This window comes from Cebus imitator, unplaced genomic scaffold (genome assembly GCF_001604975.1).
Source record: "Cebus imitator isolate Cc_AM_T3 unplaced genomic scaffold, Cebus_imitator-1.0 Scaffold8, whole genome shotgun sequence".
Classification (NCBI taxonomy): domain Eukaryota; kingdom Metazoa; phylum Chordata; class Mammalia; order Primates; family Cebidae; genus Cebus; species Cebus imitator.
In genome coordinates, this window is record NW_016107323.1 from 10,432,196 (window position 1) to 10,440,918 (window position 8,723).

At 51.5% G+C, this 8,723-nt stretch overlaps 1 protein-coding gene across 1 annotated transcript in view; it reads left to right on the plus strand.

The window, feature by feature from the left end:
* The first annotated feature begins 49 nt into the window (after positions 1–49).
* PLBD2 (phospholipase B domain containing 2) overlaps positions 50–8,723 on the plus strand; it is a 31,003-nt gene continuing 22,329 nt past the window's right edge. The window contains exon 1 of the mRNA XM_017543340.2: positions 50–372. Within this exon, the coding sequence (XP_017398829.1) occupies positions 83–372 (290 nt within the window). The 5' untranslated portion in view covers positions 50–82. The remainder of the gene's footprint in view (positions 373–8,723) is intronic.

The following is an 8,723-nucleotide window of genomic DNA, read 5'->3' on the forward strand; positions in this document are numbered from 1 at the left end:
CCGCCCTCGGCCCCGCCCCCTCCCCCGCCCCCGGCGGAGCGCAGTCACGTGATCCAGGCTGTCTGAGCGCAGCGGCGCTGTCATGGTGGGCCAGATGTACGGCTCCCCCAGCAGCCGCCTGGCCCTGGCCCTGACGCGGGCGCTGGCGCTGGCCCTGGTGCTGGCCTTGCTGGCCGGGCTGTTCCTGAGCGGCCTGTCGAGGGCGATCCCGGCTCCGGGGGGCCGCTGGGCACGCGATGGGTCTGTCCCCCGCGCCTCCGGCAGCCGCTCGGTGGTCCTGGACACCGCGGCGGGCCAGCTGCTTCTGGTGGACGGCCGCCACCCTGACGCCGTGGCCTGGGCCAACCTCACCAACGCCATCCACGAGACCGGGTAAGGGTTGGCCCGTCCCCGCGAGGGGTCATCGGGGGAGGGGGTTGTGTGGGCGCCGGACCTCGCTTGTGCCTGGGACCGGCCTCTTGCCCGGTGGGAGCGCCCGTTTTCCTGGGGGTCAGCTACTCCCAAGGCTACAGCACCACACTGTGAACCAGTTCCCTGTTTGGGAGGGGGCTCCTGCAGCATCCCTCTCCTCATAGGGCTAGTCCCTTGACTTCAGACGGTGATGACAGTACTTCTGTCCTCAAGATGCCAGTTCCCCACCACGAGGCCGCAGTGCCTGCATCTGGATCAGGTCCATGGCTGGTGGCTAATACAATAACTTCTATTCCCACAGGGACTAGCCCCCTTGCCCAGACTTTGCCTCCTCTCCCCATGGAGGCCAGTCCCCTGCCTCCAGGCTTGAGGGGTGATGAGAACTCAACAGGAGGCTAATTCTCACCTGCTTGGCTGTGGCTTGCTCATGGGTGCCAGCCCCCTGCCTCCCTTCCAGCGCCAGGGCTGAGCAGGGGTTCCAGGCCAGTCCAAAAGCAGAGGGTCCCTAAATTCACATAGACCCACTTAGTACCCTGCTAGGGCTCTGCTCCTTCCTTGCCTTCTGTGTCCTGGTTCAAGGGGAAGTCATTGACTGGACGCTGTGTTTGGCAGCCATGCTCACCATCTGTATTGCTGGGACCCAGGCTGTCATTCTGATGTGTGAGTCTCACCTAACTCCTCCGCCTGTCTGGGCTCCCGTTTCCCCATCTGTGGCCCAGATTTTGAGGATGTGCTCTAGTTGGGTGGTCGTGTGGAGCAGGTTCTGTACAGGGCTAGCGTCTATTCATTTATTCATTATCCTGGTGCTTGGCCTTAGGGACACAGCTGAGCAATGTGGGGGTCCCTACTCAGTGGGAGAGACAGCGACAGAAGGGAAACTGAGGGCTCAGCTTCAAAGCCTTGTCAGCAGGGCCCAGGCATGGGATCCAGGCTGTGCTGGGGGATTTTAGGGAACCCGGGGTGCATTGGACTTATCCTAGTGCCCAGATGACACTCGGGAACCCTAGCACTAGGATATGCCCAGGATGTGGTCTGCGCTCAGACCACGGTGCCCCCTTCTGCAGAAAGGGCCTCCTCCCACTGCAGCTGCCATCCGTTTTGCTGGCATGCATTGACTTCTGCAGATGCTGGGAGACACAGGATGTGGAGGACACCCCCATTCTGGTGGCACTTGGGGGGTATCAAATAGATGTGAGATTTGGGGGAGATATTTGCTGCAGACACAGGAGCCAGGTGGAGCCAATCTGGGAAGGCTCCCAGGGAGAGGAGGCCACAGAGTGAGCTGGCATCTATGGAGGGAACTGAAGCTTTGTGGCTGGCCGTGGAGCCTGCTGGGACTCTGGGATCTGGTGACCCATTCTTTGCTGACTCACTCATGTTTTTGGCCCTGCATGGCAGAAACAAGAGGGCATGACAGAACTGTGCAGGGGAGGAGGCACAGGGACACCCAGCATGGGGAGGGGGCTTTGGCCTCCGGAGGCCCCTGCTGGGCTGTGTTGCTCTTGACTATGGTAAACACAGAAGTGAAGAGAAGGCCTCCTTGATTCTGCTGGATGGAAAGTTCTTCCAGGCTCAGCCCCTCTGCTGGGTGACCTTGGGCAAATCCCTTCACCTCTCTGAGCCTATTCTCTTATCTCAAGGTAGGGCCGAAAGGGTCATGGAAATTCATTGGGGTCACGGAAAGCACCGCTGTTTATTTTTATTTTTTATTTTTGAGAGAAAATTTAACTCTGTTGCCAAGGCTGGAGTGCAGTGGCATGATCTTGGCTCACTGTAATCTCTGCCTCCTGGGTTCAAGCGATTCTCATGCCTCAGCTTCCTGAGTAGCTGGGATCACAGGCGTGTGCTACCACGCCAGGCTAATTTTTGTATTATTAGTAGAGGTGGGGTTTCACCATGTTGGGCAGGCTGGTCTCAAACTCCTGACCTCAGGTGATCCGCTCACCTCTGCCTTTCTGACTTGTTTTCGGCACTCTCTCATCCTCTCCTCTTATGCTCACATGCCCCTTTCCCTCTGAGTTTGCCAGCACTTGAGGCTCTGATGGAGGGAAAACCATACAGGGAGCCCCATTTCACAGGCAGGGAACTGAGGCCCTCTGAGACAGCCACTTGAAGAATCAGGGTCAGATGAAAGAAAGCCATTGGGGGTGTCCTGGCTCCTGATCAGCAGAATCTCTGATCTCTGGGGGACTCTGTCTTGTTTCAGAGAGTGAGAGTCAGGGATTCGATGCCTCTGTTTTCTCAGAATTGGGATCCCTCCTTCTTTCTGGTGAAATCTCCAGATTTTGCCACTGGGGATCCTGGGATTGTCAGGATAAATTCTCCCTACTCCATAATCCTTTGTCTTTTTTTTTTTTTCTTTTAATCCTTTGTCTTTTTTATTAAATATATATATTTTTTTGAGACAGTGTCTTACTCTGCCGTTCAGGCTGGTGTGCAGTGGTGTGATCATAGCTCAATGTAGCCTCGAACTCCTGGACTCAAGAAATCCTCCCACTTCGGCCTCCCAAGTAGCTGGGACTATGGATACACACCCCCATGCCTGATTAATTTTTTATTTTATTTTTGTAGAAATGGGGTCTTGTCATGTTGCCCAGGCTGGTCTCGAACTCCTGGGCTCAGGCGATCCACTCACCTTAGCACCCTCAACTGCTGGGATTACAGATTTGAGCCACTGGGTTCAGCCCCTTCTTTCAGTTGTGCTGTATCTGACTTTGGGCCAACCACACAGCCTGGAAACATTTAGGATTTGGTGCTTGGAGATCAGAGATGTCACTGGGAGCAGAGCCTGCCTTAGTCTACTTCTGGCCTTGGTCCTGGGGAAGCTGTATCCTCCAACCTTACTTTGTCTTCCTTCCTTGATCTGATCCCACTGACCAGCATCTATGAGGCTGCTTGAAGTAAATCACCATCCCACTGAGAGAGGAAGTGAATCAAAATAAGAGGGAATTACAAATTAGTAAACCAGGAAGCATCCCCAATCCACCAACCAACAGGCAAAAACAGCCCAGTAAAATGGATAAATAAGGTCTGGCTGTTTCTTTGAATAATGACAAGAGATGAATCTCTACCATCAAGAATGAGAAAGGAGGCCAAGCACGATGGCTCACGCCTGTAATCCTAGCATTTTGGGAGGCCAAGGCAGGAGGATGGCTTGAGGCCAGGATTTAGAGACTAGCTTGGGCAACATGATGAAACCCCATCTATGCAAAAAATTAAAAAATTAGCCGGGTGTGGTGTCACATGCCTGTGGTCCCAGCTACTTGTTTGAGCCTAGGAAGTCGAGGCTGCCATGAGCCGTGATTGCACCACTGCACTCCAGCCTGGGCAACAGAGTGAGACCCTATCTCAAGGAAAATAAAAAGGCTGAGATAGAAGTGATAGCCACAGATACGGGGGCATCCCACATAATGGACAGCGTCCACAGCCATACTGGTCTGCGGAAGTGGGGTGCTGATACTTGTGAAGTATTTGTGGTCCTCTGCTCATCTCATATCAGTGGTCTGACTTTCAAATGTCCCCTCTTTCAAGAGGCACCTTGATTAGACTCTTGAGTCATCTTAGAGACATTAGCTGCCCCTGGCATGAAGTCAGCGTGGCCCACGGACTTTCCAGGAAAAAAAAAAAAAAAAGATTGAGAAAACAGACCTCCAGCTGCCAACTTTTAATTTTTCTCAAGCAAGTGCATTAAAAGCAAAGCAGAGCAGCGTTTGTCAACCCCTGTCAGTATTTATCTCATAAAAGATTTTAGAGCAATTTTAGAGCAAGCAAGCGGAAAGGACATACTCTCTGAATAAAGAGTAGTCTTCTTTTCATTTATTTATTTTTTTGAGATGGAATAACTCCGCCCTGTCACCCAGGCTGGAGTGCAGTGGCATGATCTTGGCTCACTGCAACCTCCGCCTCCCGGGTTCAAGTGATCTTCCTGCCTCAGCCTCCCTAGTGGCTGGGATTACAGGTGTGTGCCACCATACCTGCCTATTTTTTTTTTTTTTTTGTATTTTTAGTAGAGGTGGAGTTTCAACATGTTGACCAGGCTGGTCTTGAACTCCCAGCTTCAGCTGATCTGCTCACCTCAGCCTCCCAAAGTGCTGGGATTACAGGAGTGAGCTACTGTGCCTGGCCAAAGAGTAGTCTTTAATAAGCGCATCTAATGATAGATACACTCTACGGGCACAGTAGCTTGTGCCCGTAATGCCGGCACTTTGGGAGGCCAAGGCAGGGGGATTGCTTGAGCCCAGGAGTTTGAGACCAGCCTGGGTAACATGGTGAGATCCTGTCTCTGCAAAAAATATTAAACAATTAGCTGGGCATGGTGGTGTGTGCCTATAGTTCCAGCTACTCGGAGGCTGAGGTGGGAGGATTGCTTCAGCCCAGGTGAGGCTACAGTGAGCTGTGATCACACCACTGCACTCCAGCCTGGGTGACGGAGCGAGACCCTATCTCAAACAAAAAAACCCCACAAATTTCTAGCAGTTTAGAAAGAGAGGATGGGATATAAAAACCTCCCCATATAGTTTTTCCTAGATATAAACACTTTTAGCTCTTTCTTCCAGAATTTTCTATGCATAAAGAGGCCTAAACCTTCTTGCATGCATATATATGTAGAGGCATACGTGTGTGTGATGCATTTACATGTGGGCTTAGCCTGTGCCTACCATCTGGACTTCTCTACCTTTTTTTTTTTTTTTTTTTTTGAGACGGAGTTTCGCTCTTGTTACCCAGGCTGGAGTGCAATGGCGCGATCTCGGCTCACCGCAACCTCCGCCTCCTGGGTTCAGGCAATTCTCCTGCCTCAGCCTCCTGAGTAGCTGGGATTACAGGCACGCACCACCATGCCCAGCTAATTTTTTTTATTTTTTTTTTGAGACAGAGTTTCACTCTTGTTACCCAGGCTGGAGTGCAATGGCGCAATCTCGGCTCACCGCAACCTCTGCCTCTGGGTTCAGGCAATTCTCCTGCCTCAGCCTCCTGAGTAGCTGGGATTACAGGCACACACCACCATGCCCAGCTAATTTTTTGTATTTTTAGTAGAGACGGGGTTTCACCATGTTGACCAGGATGGTCTCGATCTCTTGACCTCGTGATCCACCCGCCTCGGCCTCCCAAAGTGCTGGGATTACAGGCTTGAGCCACCGCGCCCGGCCTTCTCTACCTTTTTTTGAACTTCGTCTCTGACCTCTTTGCTCATCGGCACGTGCAGACCGCCATGGCGTGTGTGGTTAGATTATTGTATCAGGCCCCTAATGATGGGCGTATCGGGAGGGCCCAGCTTTTCTGACTCTGGAGAAAAGTGCTGCTGTGAAGAAGGGCGCTTATGCCCATCTCTGCAGGTCTGTATGAGCACCTGGCCAGGGAATGCGTTCCTAACCGCCGCCCATCTCCAGGGCCTCAGTGCCAATGCCTTGGCTGAGCCCACCCTTGCTGGAGGGGGCAGCTCTCACCAAGGGTGCCCTGGAGGAGGCCACTGGCCGCTCGCTCAGTTACTACTGGGGCTCGAGGCTGCACAGCTTTTCGGTTTTACGCAGTTTGCCCAAGGTCTCCTTTGAGCCACTGCCTGCTTTTCTCATGAGGGGATCTGCATATTGGGCCCTGTTATCACCTTTCTCCCATCACCACACTCATCAGGTCTCCTCAAACTCCCACCTCACATTATTTTTTATTTATTTATTTATTTATTTTTTGAGACAGAGTTTCACTCTTGTTACCCAGGCTGGAGTGCAATGGCGGGATCTCGGCTCACCGCAACCTCCACCTCCTGGGTTCAGGCAATTCTCCTGCCTCAGCCTCCTGAGTAGCTGGGATTACAGGCACGCGCCACCATGCCCAGCTAATTTTTTGTATTTTTAGTAGAGACGGGGTTTCACCATGTTGACCAGGATGGTCTCGATCTCTTGACCTCGTGATCCACCCGCCTCGGCCTCCTGAGTGCTGGGATCACAGGCTTGAGCCACCGCGCCCGGCCCACCTCAGATTATTTTTTAATGAGAAAGCCTCTTGCTCTGTTGCCTGGGCCGGAGAACAGTGGCGTGCTGGCAGCTCACAGCAGCCTCGACCTCCTGGGCTCAAGCGATCCTCCCACCTTAGTCCCAGCCCCCTGTGACTATAGGCAAGCACCACCACAGCTGGCTAATTTATTTTGTATTTTTTTGTAGCAAGGGGGATCTCGCTTTGTTGCCCAGGCTGGTCTCTCACTCCTGGCCTCAAGCGATCCCCCTGCCTACCAAAGTGCTGGGATTACAGGCATGAGCCACTATGCCATCCCCTCTCAGATTCTTGATGAGACAAATACTTAGTGAGCGCATAATGTGCATTCCCTCCTGGCACATGCCACAGCAGTCCTCTGAAGGGAGAGTCACTCTGCCCATTTTACAGATGAGGAAACTGAGGCCCCAAGAGTTAAAGCAGTTTGCCCAAAGGGTACACAACCAATAAGGGATCTACCCAAGGATTCAAACCAAGTCGGAGGGACCCACAAGCCCAAACTCCTGGTCTTCTATTCTCCTTGAAATTTAAAATCTTCATTCCTTTCCCTTGTGTTTTTCTGTCCTCATCTGTGATGAGATGTGAGTCATTAGCCTTAAGTTCATGGCTCGCATCTGCATTTGATAAGAACTATACCTCCTTGACCCCAACACTCCCCACAAACCTGAGTTTGAGGCGCAGAACATGCACTCAAGAATGTTAGTCTCAGCTCTGCTGCTCACCTGCTGTGTGACCTTGGGCAAATCACTTCATCTCACTGTATTATGTGGGAGCCTCAGCTTCCACATCTGTAAAATGGGGAGAATAAAACCCATGTCATACGGTTGTTGGAAGATTTTTTTTTTTTTTTGAGACAGAGTCTCACTCTGTCACCCTGGCTGGAGTGTAGTGGCACAATTACGGTGAGCTAAACGTAACCTCCCGGGTTCGAGTGATTTGTGTCTCAGCCGCCAGAGTAGCTGGGACTACAGGCACGCGCCACCACACCCAGCTAATTTTTGTATTTTCAGTAGAGATGGGGTTTCACCATGTTGGCCAGGCTGGCCTCGAACTCCTGACCTCAAGTGATCTGCCTGCCTTGGCCTCCCAAAGTGCTGAGATTACAGGCGTGAGCCACCGAGCCCGGCCTGTTTTTGGAAGAATTTAGAGATACATAAACATCTGAGTGCTCTGGGGCTATTGTAATTCCCCGTATCTGGGCCCCACTAAAGATCCCCACATCTCCACCCTGTCGTCTCCAGAGTTCTTTGCTTTGGAACATTCAGAACTCAGGGTTCCTCCTTTTACTTTCCCTCTTCTCTTCACCTGGCAAACTCTTATGTAAACTTCAAAACCCAGAACAGCTGTCACCGATTTTGTGATGCCGTCACAGATTGTACTCAGAAAATTGTAGCAGCAGCAGTATACCTCCTCAGGACACCTCCTTGACACTTCATTCCTTTTTCTGTCATAATGGTTACGCTGTTATGTCCTTATCTGTTTTCATGTCATTCCCTTCTGTTGCCACTAGCTTTTTGAAGGCCAGAGATGAACATCATTCATCCTTAGACACCTCAATGTCTGGCACCCAGTAGGCACTCAAAAAGGCTTGCTTACTGAAGGTATCAGGTGAGGGTATTTTTGAGTCTTTCCCTGTCCAAGGCTGAGCTATTCCTGTCCTGGAAGTGTTCGATGGCTTTTAGCTAACTTCCCACGAGACAGCCCTGGCCGAGCCTGCCTCTCCCTCATCTTGTAGCCTCTTCAAGGTCTCTTTAGTGTCTTCCTGTTGCCCTCATTTTCTTACTAGAAATTGCCTTTAAAAATGCTCCCCTCTGCCCCCAGCTAGTTATAGAAATGACATGACTGAATATTTTTGTGTCCTTGGAGCAAAAATGATATACAGGACCATAAAGGAAAATATTGATCTGGCCACATAAAAATGAAAACGTCTATATGGCAAGAACAAATGCAAAAACCAAATAAAATACAAACATGTTTTCTATTATTTAGAGACAGGGTCGTCTCTGTCATCCAGGCTGGAGTGCAATGGTATGATCGTAACTCACTGCGGCCTCAAATTCTTGGGCTCAAGTGATCTTCCTGTCTCAACCTCCTGCATAGCTGGGACTACAGGCACACCCCACTGCACCTGTAATTTTTATTTTTATTTTCATATAGATAGGGTCTTGCTATGTTTCCCAGGCTGGTCTTGAATTCCTGGCCTCAAGTGATGCTCCTGCCTTGGCCTCCTAACATGCTGGGATTACAGACATCAGCACCTGGCCCCTCCCCTCCCCTCCCTTCCCTTCCCCTCCCTCACCTCCCCTCCCTCCCTTCCCCTCCCTCCC